This window comes from Asterias amurensis, chromosome 7, assembly GCF_032118995.1.
Source record: "Asterias amurensis chromosome 7, ASM3211899v1".
In the NCBI taxonomy this organism is placed as follows: domain Eukaryota; kingdom Metazoa; phylum Echinodermata; class Asteroidea; order Forcipulatida; family Asteriidae; genus Asterias; species Asterias amurensis.
In genome coordinates, this window is record NC_092654.1 from 20,022,195 (window position 1) to 20,038,723 (window position 16,529).

The 16,529-nt window shown below is 38.1% G+C and overlaps 1 protein-coding gene across 1 annotated transcript; it reads left to right on the forward strand.

Annotated features, from left to right (window-relative positions):
* Positions 1 to 3,264: 3,264 nt before the first annotated feature.
* On the forward strand, positions 3,265 to 16,280 carry LOC139939431 (uncharacterized). Its single transcript, XM_071935335.1, has 5 exons — positions 3,265 to 3,491; positions 4,396 to 4,515; positions 5,667 to 5,907; positions 6,392 to 6,648; positions 7,667 to 16,280. Exons 1-5 carry the CDS (start codon positions 3,367 to 3,369, stop codon positions 9,480 to 9,482), a joined length of 2,559 nt encoding a protein of 852 aa, XP_071791436.1. The 5' UTR covers positions 3,265 to 3,366; the 3' UTR covers positions 9,483 to 16,280.
* The last annotated feature ends 249 nt before the right edge of the window (positions 16,281 to 16,529 follow it).

Genomic DNA, 16,529 nt, shown 5'->3' on the forward strand with positions numbered 1-16,529 from the left:
CCCTCTGAAGTAATGTAGTGTTTGAGAAAGAGGTAATTTCTTACTAAAATAATGAAGGATTTCTTGCTAGAAGTCTTTTATTCCTATCTGAAAGCACACAAATTTGTCCATCAAGTGTTTTTTTCTCATTGTTTCCTCGCAAATCCGATGACCAATTGAGCTCAAATTTTCACAGGCTTGTTATTTTATGCTTAAAGCCATTATACACTTTCGGTAAACAGTATTGTTCAAGTCCCACACTTCGTGTATCACAACTTATATATAAAATAACAATCCTGTGGAAATTTAGGCTCAATCGGACATCGGAGTCGGGAGAAAATAACGGGAAAACTCACTCCTGTTTTCGCGCGTTTCGCCGTGTCATGACATGTGTTTATAACAAATCCGTAATTCTCGTTAACGAGAATTTATATTGTTTTACCGTTTTCTCAAAAAGTAAAGCATTTCATGGACTAATATTTCAAGAGAAGTCTTTCACCATTACCTTCTGTAAACCCTGTAAATTATTTGTAAATCTGTGAACTTTTTTTTTTTTTCTGTACCGAAAGGGTCCAATGGCTTTAATGATGGGATACACCAGGTGAGGACACTGGTCATTGACAAAATACCAAACGTGCACCTTCCCTTTAAATGCTCTGTTCACTATTGGTAACTACTAACTACTACCTCAAAGTGACTGTTACTGCATTGAAACTCATTTGGTAATGGGGACCTTTTGGTACACCATTTTGAGGAAGGGCTCCCTCTGAAGTACACATAGTTGTTTTTTGAGGAGGTAGTTGCTCACTCAAATAATAATAGACTTCAGGCATGAAGCATTTTATTAGGTATGGAAGCATACAAGTTTATGCAGCGAGGGTGTTTTTTCTTTTACTATTCTCATGCAACCTAAATTACCAATTGAGTCAAAATGTTCACAGATGTTAAGTTTTGTTGTTACTGGTTTATTTTAATTCAACAAAAACTGAGTTGTGGTCTTAAAACGTACACTTTGGCAGCGAGTGTGAATTCTGGTCTTTGGCAGTAAATACTAAAGGTGTGCCAGTGCCTTTAAAGGAACACGTTGCCTTGGATCGGACGAGTTGGTCAAAACAAAAGCGTTTGTAACCGTTTTTTATAAAATGCATATGGTTGGAAAGATGTTTTAAAAGTAGAATACAATGATCCACACAAGTTTGCCTCGAAATTGCGTGGTTTTCCTTCTACTGTGCGAACTAACATGGTCGGCCATTTATGGGAGTCAAAATTTTGACCCCCATAAATGGCCGACGTGTTTAGTCGACGAGGTAAAAGGAAAACCACGCAATTTCGAGGCATGTTTGTGTGGATCATTGTATTCTACTTTTACAACATCTTTCTACCCATATGCATTTTATAAAAAATGGTTACAAACGCTTTTCAAAGACCAACTCGACCGATCCAAGGCAACGTGTTCCTTTAAGTTTATATCTGAATACATGTACAGTACAATAACGAGGTCAACATTTGTGTTTCTTGTTTCTCTTCTTCTTTCAATGAAACATACATCCTTGTCAAATCGCAGTAAAAGTTTACCTGTGTTCATTGTAGGTTCTGTTCAGAAAAAAAAATCTTCAGGGCTTTTTGTTTTTCAACAAAATAAATGTTTTACTTACTTACATGTGTAGATGTGTATTAAGCGTGTTATACTTGCCCCTTAAAAGGAAGGTACACGTACACGTTTGTTTACTACTCAAAACAAATAATTTACTTAAAAACGGACTTGGTAATGAGCATTCGAGAGCTGTTGATAGCATGAAACATTGTGAGAAACGGCTCCCTCTGTAGTAGCATAGATTTTGAGAACGATGTAATTTCTCAGCAAAATAATAACTAGCCAGAAATCTTTTGTTTCTACCTGAAAGCACACAAATTCGTCCAACAGGGGTGTTTTTTCTCTCACCATTTTCTCGCAACTTCGATGACCAATTTAGCTCAAATTTTCACAGGCTTGTTAGGATACACCAAGTGAGAAGGCTGGTCTTTGACAATTACCAAACGTGTACCTTCCCTTTAATAATTGATAATGCAACTGGCCATAGACTCGTTTACAGTTTAGGTGTTTTTTGTTTAAAGTTGAAATCTCTTTATAAGTAAAATCTTTATTTCTGGTGATTGTTTCCATTATTTTCAACGAAAATCCAATTAGTCATCAAATCAATCCATGTGAATCATGTTTGGTGTCTAAAAAAATAAATATGTTGTATTTGTTTTGTAACATCTGTCTTTGTGAATGAATAAAGTATTCATACATATATCTGTATGATGTAAAGTTTGTTTCTTAATTTGTTTATTTGTTTTGATTTCTGTAAAGTTTCTTGACTGAAGAGAAAATATTTGTTTAACAAATGACTCAATCAGGTCATGGAGTTCTATTTCTACCTCCATGATGACATTCTGAGGAGCTGGTGAACTATGTCTACACTAAACAAAGGATTTACATTTGTCTTAATCCTGAAGCCAACTGGATTTGGTCACTTCCAGTTGTTGCAGTTAGCTGCAGCTTTTCCCTCTTTCTGACTCATTACAACATCAACAAGTTTTTGCAGAATTACATTTCCACATAAAGTCCACAACAAAAATGTAAAACCAGATAAGTTTTAGAATGGTTGTATATTATGCATTGCTCCGTGCACAGTTTGGTCAGTCCTGGGGTGGATTTCACAAAGAGTTAGGACTAGTCTTATCTGTTGTATGATAAACTAATTAACATCATGGTCCACAAAATTATGAGCAGTTTGTTTTAAATCATTAGTCCATGTTTGAAATGACACATTAATTAGTATTAGGTTTTGTTCCACTATTAAAGTTCGCCAAAAAAGTTCAAAACATAAAACTCGATTTGTGTTATGTAGCTATAGCGCCCTCGCTCTTTCAAAGCATAGAGAACAGACCCACTTTTAAACTCGGTGTATGTGGATGCTCATAAAAAGTTCTGCGGATCGTATAATGACATCAAAGTTTATCGGGTCTCGTCACGACAAAGAATCCGCAACGAACAAATCCTTTAAGAAACTCTAAATATAGCTTTTATCAAACAACAATGTTTGTCTGGGTAAACCCATTGAAAGTGTCACTGTTCAGAGTTAAATGGTGATTTTTGTTAATGGCTCTTTCGTGACCGCAAACGGCCCGGCCCCTCCCTTTTTGCGCACAAAAGAAATCAATACAAAAAACCGCATGTTCTTGTTTACAATGCAGCGCCACCTCTTGTCCACTCTGGGCCAGTTCAACATGGAGGAGTGTTCTGATGAGGTCGAAATCGCCCCGATTTCTCCTTTAACCGAGACCAATTCTGGTCGAACTCGGAGGAGAAAATCGTCAGTTAATTCCGAATCTACCACGTCCATGAGACCAAGGAGTAGTCGACTGCGGCAGGTGGCGATTGGGAATCAGCTGGAGCGATGGGACGCAATGAAAACTCGACTGGGATTGGAGTCGCATGCACAGCTTGCTGAAGTGCTTTTGGATGGGTAGGGATTTGTGTAGTCTACGTTTGCTTTTTAGTTAGTGTACGACTGGGCTAGTCCAGTGTGTTGTGTACAAACAAACTAGTCAAGTGAAAAGCTAACGAGGTCTTAGAATAGATCGTAGATGAGACCATTGAGAACTCTGAAGCTAAAGTCTTTAGTAAAAAGATAGTGCTTTCTTAAAATTAAATTCTTATTTTGTTTGGTTTGTTGTCTTGAATCCTTGATTGACAAAATTGAAGATTAAATATTTAAAGAATGTTTGAGAGTGGACAAAGCGCTATATTTGTTTTAAACTTTATTTAATTAACACTATTTCATTTACAACATTGTCAGCGCCATGACTGTTAACATGATATGTTCGGGAAAGATTACTCCACATTTTGGGCTAGGCAAGAAGAAAAACATTTGCACTGAAGAGTGAAAGAGCATCCTGCTTGAAGACTTTTTATGTTATAACTTTTATAGTTCAGTCTGCTTGGTGAAGTGTTTATTGGTTATTTGTATCTCTCTGTGCGTAAGTGCTTGGGGGAAATCTGCCCTTCTGGTCCTGGCCATCTAACCCCCCCCCCCCCACTTAACCAACAAGTGCCCTTACACCTTTCAGAAGAGCAATCCACCTCAGTGAGTGAATTGCAAAGAACTTTACTTAAATTTTGCTATACTGTGGCTAGAATCACCAAACGATAAACGTAGATAGTTATTGAATAATCAGATCAAGTATTTGGTAGTTTGCGATAATCAGAACCATCCATCCTCCCGAACGTTGTAGACCAGACGGTTCAGATGACTCTTGTGTATGTAAAAAATGTGCAAAATATACAACCATTTGTCGGACTATTGACCAGATTGCCTGATTTTACCACTTTCTTAAAATAATCATGGCTATGGATTTTTGTTATTGCAGCATGGAAGCAACAGTGGAAGGAGATGTTGTGTGGGGCTCAAAGTGTAATGACCCCAAACTCAAAAGTAAACTTGCCAGTTTCTTCAAGAGAAAAGGAATCGCTGCCCTTGTTATACAAAGGTACGGTCACATGTAAAATGAATAATTAAAAATACTCTCTTTTCATACCTTCCATATCAAAATGACAAATTCAAGTTGCTGAACAGCAACTTTTATTAATAACATTGTAGCAAAACAAACTAAACTAATCACTACCCATTTGTCTGTTGTTATATTGGAATTTTAATGTTACATTATCAGGAATTAGGCTGTTATGTTGCGGGAGGTGAACACAAGTAAACTAAACAAATTTTGGGTCGCCTGCAAGTTTTTTTAACTAGAATGTGACAATGCAAACAGTTTTTGCAATGTAAACAAAATAGCTCTCCCTTTTTTGTCAAGATCTTTATTCTTGTGTGCCAGTCTGAAGCCAAAAGATATAAATACACAAAAGTTTCAACTTACAGTTGTTGATCCTTCCCCAGACTTGTCTCCTCTCTTGCCCTTAAGCTTTAAGTTATTCCAAATAGATACTTGCAACAGAAAACACATGCGTTAATGCCTGGATTTAATCAAACTGAGACAGTGAGCTGTGTATTGGGAAGTCCTCACAGATCTTGGAGACAACGTCCTGACTTAAGTTTGACCTGTACTTCACACAGGAAAACACAGAACCTAAAAGGTGCATTGTCATCTGAATCATTCTTCAATCGTGCACTCAACTTTAACCTCGGTTTCTTTTCTAATTCAAAACTGGAAACTGACCAGGTGAATACATACAATTCTCAACTCTGTTCACCCCAACTGAAGCATTCCTCAGACACTGAGTACCTATTGTTGTTGGAACCTGCTTAGCTTAAGTCAACCACGACACTGCTGGGTCGGGTGTGGGTCTAATGATGCATTTTTCCCACTATAGGGTACAGGTCACATCAATATTCAAGCCAGCTAATGAATATACATGAATATTCATTATATGCTAATGATGCACCTGTAAATGACAGTTATTCACTGACACGTTTAATTAATTCAAGAGTTGGTTTTGTAAAACTAACCTTCTGCAGTATGAACTCTTTTCAATTATTGTATAATTAATTTTTTATGATGCTGTAAAAGTAAGAATTTTTCAACTGAACTTACTGAAAGCAAGATGTCAATAGTTGGCTGTCTCCCAACTTCAACACTCTACTTTATTTATAAATTTGCAAATGTTAAAACAATTGTTTTTGCAGGGCACGAAAAGCTGCGACCCCAAAACCAAGCCAGCGAAGGAAAAAAATGCCAGTCAAAATCAAGATCAAAATCATGAAGAAAGAGCCGAAGACTGTGAAACCTAAGGGTGAGAATGGACAAGGAGGGCAAGACGCGGAGATTGTGAGCCATGGGGAGGAGGATGAGGAGGGGGAGATTATTGATGACTTTGAGGACCAAGACTTCTCCCCACATGAACCGAGTCGCCATGGCTTGAAGAAGGTATAAACAGCTTAGTATGCAGTATACAATAGACCTTATGCACACGACGTCATTTCAGTACGGCGCCCTCGCCTTGAGGTCAAAAGGAGGTTGTTCATTGGCCAATGTGCGTTTCGATTGTCTCTTCACCGTTTGACCTCAAAGATGGCGGCTGGATGACGTCAATGCATAATGTCTATCGTTGCACACTGTGACAGGGTCCATGGTGTTTTCTACAATCAATGGGGCAAATGGCACCATAGGCGAAAACAATTGTTTTGTTATGGTTATGGGTTACACTCACATTCTTGTCTGCCCACAGTTACCATACCATCAACTAATTTGTAGGTTTGGAAACTTTGCATGGCGGAAGTGTTACTAAGAGAAGTTTGCGGTAACACCATGTGCATGCATATTGGTATCTCTTTTTGAGTTAGTGTCTTTTTCAAATAATTTGTGACCAAAAAGCAACAGTAAAACTTTCCTTTTCTTTACATTGTTGTAGGCGTGGCTAGGGCGTCACCTTAAAGGAAAGAAGAAGTCACTGCGACAGAGGAAAAGATCTCTTCCAAAGCCAGAAACAGACGAGGAATTGGAGGAATTAGAAGCAGCTGCCATGGAAGATGAAGAGGAGGAAGAAGAGGAGACAATTAAAGAAGAGAAGAATGCCAAAGGTCTGAGGAGAAAGTTACGTCAAACCAGCGCCCGAAAGAAGCGTATGAAACACTTTAAGATCAAGCAGAGAAGGGTTAGATCGGCAACGTAAGTGCTGGTTTTAAAGCCATTATTATACCATTTCTGAAGAGAAGAAAAATTAAAAGTCCACAGATTTACAAATAACACCCAGGGTTAACAGAAGGTCATGGTGAAAGACTTCTCTTTGAAATATTATTCCATGAAATGCTTTACTTTTTGAGAAAACATTAAAACAATTATCAATTCTCGATATCGAGAATAACAGATTTATTTCAAACACACATCATGATATGGCGAAATGTGCGGAAACAAGGGTGGGTTTCCCGTTATTTTCTTCTGACTTCGATGACCAATTGAGGCTAAATTTTCACAGGTTTGTTACCTTATATATAAATTGTGATACACAAAGTGTGGGGGTTCGAACAACTCTGTTCACGGATGTTGAGTGATTGCTTTAAAGGATTCTTTGATCAAAATACCTAAATATTTCTGAATTTGATCAGGCTAATGAGTCGTTACACATTATGGAAAAACAACCCAAAAAAGACAGACAGGGGTAACATTTGTAAATATTTTCTTTTTATAAATTCATTGGCAACTTCTTTCCTGAAAAATAACATCTAAAAGGGGTTAAAATTTGAGAAAATGTGCCGGTAGATAAAACTTTAAACTTTTCTCAGTGTCATTCCCTGTTATCTCTTGATGTTTCTACTTTCATAAGTTTTGAAACAAAGGTGGTATCAACCTGTGGTTTATCAATGGTAAAGCAAAGCAATAGCATAGATAATGTTTTTTTCCAAATGTATACAACAAATTTACATAGGTGGACAAACTCATTTTGCTTTATCTTAACACATTTGTTGCATAATTTCATAGATGAGGTTGAGTTCAGCAAAAACTTACATGTATTTTGTGAACTTGCTTCGTTGTGTTTTCTTTGTGGAAAGCATACACTATCATGGACACAAGACCTACAGTCTGCCTAAATTTGATTTATCACTGCTGCATAACTTACTTATACTTTTAACTTTTTGTTGAGATTAAAATAATCATAAATTGACAAACACTTGTTATTAATTCACAGGAAGACAGTCGAGGAACTGTTTGGGCCCGACGCTGTTCTCGCTCAGGTCTACTGCTGTCGCAAATGCACAAGTCAGCTTGATTCAGCAGACGTGATGAAGGCTCACTGGCAGACGCATCTTGCAGAAGAGGAAGACACCACTGCTGTTAAAGCTGCACAGGATGGGTCGCCCGAAGGGACATCTCAAAGAGGTGAGGAGGGTGATGAGACAAAGCCAGTAGGAGTCGAGGCAGAAGATGGAGGCGATGGCGATCCAGAAGTCCCCGAAGACGTTAAGAGGATCGCTAGGGTCCTTACTCGCTGCCCCTTGTGCCAAAAACTGTTCTCCAATATCCTAGCCCACACTGCTTGCCACTCAAACTACCTTTGCGAAGAATGCGGTATTATGTTTCGCCAGAGGCGCTCTCTGAAGCTCCATCACCGAGCCGTACATGAGCTCGGGGAGACTGGCCAGCTGCCGTTTGTTTGTAGCCGCTGTGGCCGTGCCTTCCGCTGGGAAGCTAGCCTGCGCAAACATCGCACGCTACATTCCCAGCATCGCCAGTTTATCTGCCAGACGTGCGGCAAAAGCTTCAAAGTCCAAGCACATCTCAAACGCCATGTGATCATGCACGAGGAGGTCAAGCCGTTTGTCTGCCCCCACTGTGGGCGACGCTTCACCGAACTCTCCAACATGAAAGTTCATACACGCGTTCACACTGGAGAGAAGCCGTACATCTGCGATGTTTGCCAAAAAGCATATGCCCACAAGGTGAGTTTGAAGACTCACAAAAAGAAAGAACATGGCATCGATATGTGGCAGCTTGGCTACATCACACAACCTGTCATTGAATTTGACGACGATGGTAAAGAGACTGAGTACAGCATCGCCAGGAGGTCTCGCCGTCCCAGTATTTTCAACTCCTCAGGCAAAAGTAGGAAAAGGAAACACCTTGACGAAAAAGTTACACCACCCCCTCTAGATGTTCCGATGAAAGCCGAACAAGTCTCCAAGTTTGTCAGAGAGAAGAATCAGGAGAGGCATCCGAGGTTAAACGATAGTGTAGAAGACGTTAACAATGAGCCGCCTACAGTTCCTGCACAACAAGCACCCCAGCTTTATGCAGAACCAAAGATGCAAACTCCAATACAACAGCAGCACAACACCTACCAGCAACATGCTCAAATCCAGGCTCTCAACCAGCCACAACCAGAGGTTCACCCCCAGCAGCACATGCACCCGCAGCAGCAGCAACAGCAGCACCACATGCAGATGCACAACCAGTCCTACGGGCACAGCCACCCTAGCGAGTCATCACAGCAGGTGATGGACGACGATGCAGACAGTGAGCCCTGCTCGGCCGAAGAGGAGGAGAACCCTCGATTACTTCACGCTGAGCTGATCACCAATCAGATGCGCCATGCACAGCGTTTACAAATGCCAGAAACTAACAATCACCCATCACAGCCACTGCCCTTACAGCTTCCCCAGTCCCAGTCAATACAGCATCAGCAGCAGCAGCAGGTTCCACCGCATACCCAGACACAACCCTTGCCACATCTACAGATACCCAGCATGAGGCAGCACCCTCCACAGGCTCACCAGGCCAATCAAAGGCCCCCATTGCCAAGTTTTGAGTCGGTCACCAGCACTGACAGACAGGGTCATTCTCAGTACCGTCAGAGTATGATGAACACTATGGCTGGACTTGACATCAATGCTCTGGTTGCTGGAACGATGCCGTATATGTACTGGGGATCGCAGCAATATCAAGGTGCTCCTTCTTACATTCAAAGGAATAACGAAGACACCACCATGGAAACTCCCAAACAGTGAGCCTATAAACCTGTTTGAAGCTTTGCATGGTGTGCATAAATAGGAAGAAACTATAAATAAACAGTTAACTTGCAGGTAAAACCATAAGTCTTTTTTTTTGTGGGTCAGTATTGGCTCTGAAAAGAGCCGTTGCAGTCTCAACGTTTCTCCTGAAGTCGAGCCGAGACCACACCGGCTCTTTTAACACTCTTGCTAAAGAGATTTAAACATGGTATGGTTATTCACTCAAAGTTTACTACTTATTTATAGTTTTTTACCTACTGAGCCTATACTATTTAACAGAGTATCAAATTAATTGACGGTAAACATTTTAAGAGGGACCATGAACAATTATTTATGCATGCTTAATTAAGGAAATAAAAAAGTATTTATAACTTTAACTTTGTAGTTTTAAATTTTTAACTCATTTAATCAATTTACCGATGGTTTTGGCAATTAACATGTGTACACATATTATACACATTGTACACAATTGTGTACACATTGTATATGAAGAAACAGTAAATGCATGAAAACTTTTTAAAGACTTGCTTTTTATGCCATTGTTTTTGACATGCTCGGTATTATAGTTTTATTCTTGTCAAAAGTCTTGAATAATTATGAACCATGCAAGCTTGCCGAGTTCAGAAAAGATTCATGAACTCAAACGTTTGATTCCCATCACAAATGCAACATAATGTACAAATTTGTTTGTAACTGGTTGCTTTTAGTTAGCTTTGCTTGCAGATACTTCTTGTGCATTTGCATTATGCCGCCAACATCTTACAGAGTTTAGGTACTTATAGTGCATCACAACACACAAACGTCCACAGATTTTCATTGAACTTACACGGTTTAGAGGCAATGATGGTAGAAAGCTTCCCCAATTATAAAATACTACATGAACTTGCTAAGGTGCTGTAGTTTTTGAGGAATGGGTTAAAAACATTGGTGTTTTGTGTCAAACAAAAAGTATCCCAAAGGACTTGTTTTTAGTCTCAAACTCGAGTCAGATACTAAACAAACGATGCTAACTTGATTTAAAGACAGTGGACACTATTGGTAATTGTCAAAGACCAGTCTTCTCACTTGGTGTATCTCAACATATGCATAAAATAACAATCCTGTGAAAATTCGAGCTCGATTGGTCGTCAGAGTTGCGAGATAACTATGAAAGAAAAAAACACCCTTGTCACACGAAGTTGTGTGCTTTCAGATGCTTTCAAGATTTCGAGACCTCAAATTCTAAACTTGAGGTCTCGAAATCAAATTCGTGGAAAATTACTTCTATCTCGAAAACTACATCACTTCAGAGGGAGCCGTGTCTCACAATGTTTTATACTATCAACCTCTCCCCATTACTCGTTACCAAGTGAGGTTTTGTGCTGATATATATTTTGAGTAATTACCAATAGTGTCCACTGCCTTGAAGCAATATTTTCCAATACTACATGTATGTGCAAAGAATAGTCACTGATCAACCCACTATCTAGGCAAACGAAAAGAAGTTCTGCATGGTGCATTTCACATAGTGCATTCATTCACTTACAGGGAGCTTTAAGCAGACATTCACAAAAAAAACTTCAACTTTATTATTAAAATTATTTATTTATATAAATTTATCAAAATAGAAACTATGTTTTAAACTTTTTTACTCTCGCTTTTTAGCTCTTGTAGAGACTGCTTTTTTGCAAATCCATCACAATATTTCCAGCCATGCCTGGTTTTTAATAATTTTTTATTAATCCAATGGAATAAATCTCGCACTAAAAGGTTTGAATTCCAGAATCTTTAAATTCCTTACTTGACTAAAACCAGTGCCATCTGGGGCCGAAAGGGTTGTGATAAAAAAGCAAGCTGCATCTTCATTGTGGTTGTATTGGTTGATGTCACTTTTTTAGTTACTGTAGCATTCAATCATGTCAATTCAAATTTCATGACATAAATGTCAGGATAAAGATGATTAGAAGCCATAAAAGGCAGTGGACACTATTGGTAATTGTCAAAGGGTAGCCTTCACAGTTGGTGTATCTCAACATTGTATGCATAAAATAACAAACCTGTGAAAATTTGAGCTCAATCGGTCATCGAACTTGCGAGCTATTTAATGAAAGAAAAAAAAACACCCTTGTCACACGAAGTTGTGTGCGTTTGCATGGTTGATTTCGAGACCTCAAGTTCTAAATCTGAGGTCTTGAAATCAAATTCATGGAAAATTACTCCTTTCTCAAAAACTATGGCACTTCAGAGGGAGCCGTTTCTCACAATGTTTCAAACCATCAACCTCTCCCCATTACTAGTCACCAAGAAAGGTTTTATGCCAATAATTATTTTGAGTAATTACCAATAGTGTCCACTGCCTTTAAGATAAAAATTCGGGGAAAAAAGTGTTTTAACCGGTTAAGTTTTTTTCATTGACAATTTTGTCAAATAAGTCACAAAATTGTACTCAATTGTAATAAAGCAATGGGGTAAACAAACAGAAATCATGTGCATAAGTAATTACTTTTCGGGGTGAATGGGTTGGTGTCATGTGCATATAAGTAATATTAATTATGGGTGTATGTATGCGTTTTGATATTGATGCAAATTTAATAACTTTCTATGCTTGTTTCCTACGTCATAAATAACTAATCATGCAGTTCTAGAAATTAAATCAAAGTTACATGTTGGACTATTTAGAATGGAATTTTCTGTAAATTTAAATGGAAATCATACAGAATGCTGGGTATGAAGTACATCTATCTGTGCCTAACTGGGGCAAATTCTAGCGCTGGCAGCCTTCCACATTCATATTATACTACAGTTTATCTGTGTAGAGCCAGCACAGAGGTATTATAGGGCTAGGGCAATTTCATGCATGCTGCCAATTTAGCTGTATGGCAAATTAAGCTTTTCCATTGGTCAATTTAATTATACGGGCATGTCACATGGACTTGTTTTTCTTTACCCACTTCTGAAAGGACAGGCACAGGAGACATAGGCCCAATTTCATAAAGCTGTTAAGCACAAAATGCTGCGATCTCTCACTTGAAGCAAATATTTGGTCGAGGACCAGCCACAAGAGTGCAAACCAATGTAATTTGGGCTGGCAACCTGTTTCTGCTAAGCAATATTATACTGTGCTGAGCAAGTTTTTGTGCTTACTGTATGCTTTATGAAATTGGGCTATATATGCATTGATGATAATTATGAGCCCAGTATTCTTTGTGTTCTTTTTGTATGGGAAAGTGCCATACACCTTATCGCAAATACTTGGTACCTGCACGCATTAGGCGTGGAATGAGGTGCAGGTGCATGGAGGTCTAGCCATTCACCCAATTCTACGGTTGTGACGCATTTGTGATCCATCTGTGCGAAATGCCAAGGTTTCACATTGCTTGTGATTAGTTGTCTGTTGAGTTTTAGGACTCCAAACCAGAAAGTATGGAGTGTGAGATGTTAATGTATTCAGTGGCTAAGATAGTGTTGAGTACACAGTTACTATAATAATGTCAGTGAATTGTTTGTCGATAGACCCTGGGAGGTCTTGTCCAAGTTGAAAATGTTAGTCTTGCCAGATTTGAGTGTGTTTTTTTTTTTTCCAAAATAAGAAAATCTTTTATAATGCAGTAACCCAAAGGCAACATTTAGTAAATTTGGGTTTATTTTTATTTTTTTGATCATCAAACTCAATGTTTGCCTGCAAAAATGTTTTCTAAATAGTGCTATGATTTTTGTCACGTCTTGCCATAGAATTGGACTTGACGGTTTTGAATCAAAGTTCAATAGTTGATCATGCCATTTACCAATGCTCTGTTGGTGCTTTTTAATATTTATAAAATGCATTTAATAATTTTTTTAACTATATTGTGCTTGGTAGGGATAGCTGTATTTACTATAAACTTTTACATGTTCTATTTCCATTTTCTCTTTTCTTTTTATAGAATAGTGTCTTATAAACAAATCTTGTTTGCATTTTCTTGTGTGGTGATTATTTAACTCAAATTCCATTAATTGATTTACTAGGGGACTTTCCAAACCTAGGATTATGTTTCAACTCTGGTAACGTTCTTGTAGCATTTTTGTAGCATTGTACATCAAAGGTGCTTCAACAGCAAACAGACCCTGGAGCCTTACCCGAGGTTTGGAAAACACCCTTGGACTATTCTTCACTCTTAAAATTTCTAACATGATTTGGTTGCAATAAGCCACATTGCAAGTAGGATTTGAATGTTGTCCGTTACAATGAAGTGCTGGATCACAAGTTACCACTTAAATTTGAATTCCTGACACTATCAAGACAGTTGCCACACCTACGTCACATGATTAGGGGCAAGTTTTTGCTTAGTTACGTAAGAGACGGGGAACACCCCTACACAATGAATGGATGTGTATGGCACAGTGGAGCCAGGGTTTGCTCATCTGGAGGTTGCAATACAAAAGCTTGCCCCGAACCATTTGACATAACAACTGTCTCTATACGCCTCTCTTAATATTTATGCTTGAGGTACGTCACAATGCTAACTCAAAACGAGGCGATGGGCGCAGCCACTGCAAGTGATGGGGGAAATGCGCCCATAGCCTCATTTTGGGTAAGAATTATGACGTCATGCATTTGGTATTAAGAGAGGTGTATAGTCTGAGGAATTCAAATGTAAGCAGTACATTGTGACTAAGCAAGTCATTGTACCAGACATTATTCAAATCCAACTCGCAAATAGCTAATTGCAGTACCCGTACTGGTAGACTCTGATGCTCAGAATCAATATGAAGTTGAATTTTGAAGGGTTAGGAGTGGTTCCAAGTGTCAATTAATTATGTTTTAATTTGTATGATTCGGTTTGCTATTTTACAACTAGAACAAAAATGTCATTTTAGATGTGGATGTCCATGTAAGTTCTTGCACATAGACAAGTACTCTTGGAATTAGATACATTCTTATAGCATGGTGTTATATAGAGTAGGATTATGACTGTTGGTAGGTTTTCTTCTGGTAATATGTAAATTGTTCAAGATTTAATAAAGAAATCTTAATATAAACAAAAAAATATTATGCCATTAAAATGAAATGGGTAAAGCTAAGAAACATTAATGTTAGATTTTTAATACATGAACTATTGGTATTAATTTTTTTTGTCACTCCCTCTGTCTGTCAGAAAGATAACATAACTCATAGAAAGACAATGCCAGTCTACAAGACAGTCTATCCTATGTATCTACACTGTACATGTATGGCATTCGCACAGTGCACAGTTTCTTTCACCATATGCAACCCGAGGCAAATTTCATGGCTTTGCTCACCGCCGCACTCTGCGCTTACGATCACCATTTTTTCCCTGGTTTGTTTGAGACATGTAACAGGATTAAAATTTTAAGAACAAAATAGAATCTTACACGTTTGGTAATTGTCAAAGACCAGTGTTCTCACCTGGTGTATCCCATCATAAGCATAAAATAAAAAGCCTGTGAAAATTTTGGCTCAATTGGTCATCGAAGTTGCGAAAAAATGATGAGAGAAACAACAACCTTGTAGGACGAATTTGTGTGCTTTAAGATAGGAATAAAAGACTTCTAGCTAGAAGTCTTTTATCATTTTAGTGAGAAATTACCTCTCTTTCAAAAACTATGTTACTTCAGAGGGAGTCATTTCCCACAATGTTTTATACTACCAACAGCTCTCCAATGCTCGTTACCAAGTCAGTTTTTAAGTTAATATTTGTTTTGAGTAATTACCAATCGGGAGGCTTTTTTCCTATGTAGCCCTAGTAGGACTCGTCCTCTATCCTATACCCTTCACTATACATGTAGTATTTATAACAGAAGTGAACTTTCCCCAGGGCTATATCATGGGTTAAGTATTTAAACATTTTGAGCAGGTTTTAGTCGTCCATCTTCCTTTTCATATTGTACACAATGTATGTACACACTTCACTAAATAATAAACTGTTCTTGTAGCACAATCCTAGTACATGTAGCTAGATTGAGGTGTGTACAACATTTTAACCCATGTAGTTGGACATACTTTGATAGATCCTCAAAATTTCTCAACTCCATGGGTAGAATACAACCATGAGCTGCTCAAATAAGCACCAAGGGGTCATTCTAATACAATATGCCTACCACATCTCAGGTTCCCTGGTTTTATAACCCCCCCACCTGAGTTAAGAAAGCAATCATGGTTAAGTGCCTTGCTGTTCCTACATTGTACCTTGTTTAATGCTCAAAGACATTCAATGCAAGTGTAGTGTCATGACTAGGAACCAAACCCACACTGTAATGATGATTCAACCATTAAAAGATAAGTCTTGTGCGCCAGACTGCTTTGCCAGTTGGCCACATTTAGCTGTTTGAATAAATAACCCTTCCTGAGCAGATAACAAAAGGTTAAAGTTTCAATAACAAATACCATTCAGAAGTTCTGTACACTTGTGTATTTTAAATATTTCAAATTCAGAGGTCAAAATATGCATTGAGTATTGTGTCTTTTGAAGATTTTGCAATAAAGTATGTGTTCACAATATGATATAATTGGTCTGAAAAAGTGAAGTTATTTAAAAATCCTAGAAAGCTGTACTTCAAAGTGTCGTATAAATGTATTTTAGAACCATTGATTGCTTTAATCCAATATAGGCCTAAATGTAAATGTTTACAATGAAATTAACCTGTGAAAATTTCATATCGTAAGGTACACTTCACGTTTTGTAGGGATCGATGAAAATTGAAACAGTTGAAGTCCATTCAGAAAGAATAATCCCTAATAGATTAAAAAAAAATTTTGTTTAAATTTACTATCGAGTTAATCTCCTGATACCATCTCAGGTTCCCTGGTTTTATACCCCCCCCCCCCCATTGTTCTTAGATTCAAAATTGAAAACTGATAACAGACAATACTCTCATGTGGCACTCTGGCCTAAATCGTTTTATTTATTGGATAAGATCATCATAACATTGAGTAAAACTCCATGTTTGTAGGCACGGGACACCTATGGCACTGTGAAAAACCAGTCTTCTCACTTGGCATATCTCAACATGCATGAAATAACAAACCTGTGAAAATTTGGTAGTCAAAGTAGCGAGAGAATATTG

Excerpts from the sequence above, each read along its gene's own strand:
- LOC139939431 (XM_071935335.1), top strand. The coding sequence starts at position 3,367 with ATGAGACCAAGGAGTAGTCGACTGCGGCAGGTGGCGATTGGGAATCAG. Across the intron at positions 4,516-5,666 it reads GCTGCCCTTGTTATACAAAG|GGCACGAAAAGCTGCGACCC; the intron begins GTACGGTCACAT and ends TTGTTTTTGCAG. Across the intron at positions 6,649-7,666 it reads AGAAGGGTTAGATCGGCAAC|GAAGACAGTCGAGGAACTGT; the intron begins GTAAGTGCTGGT and ends ATTAATTCACAG.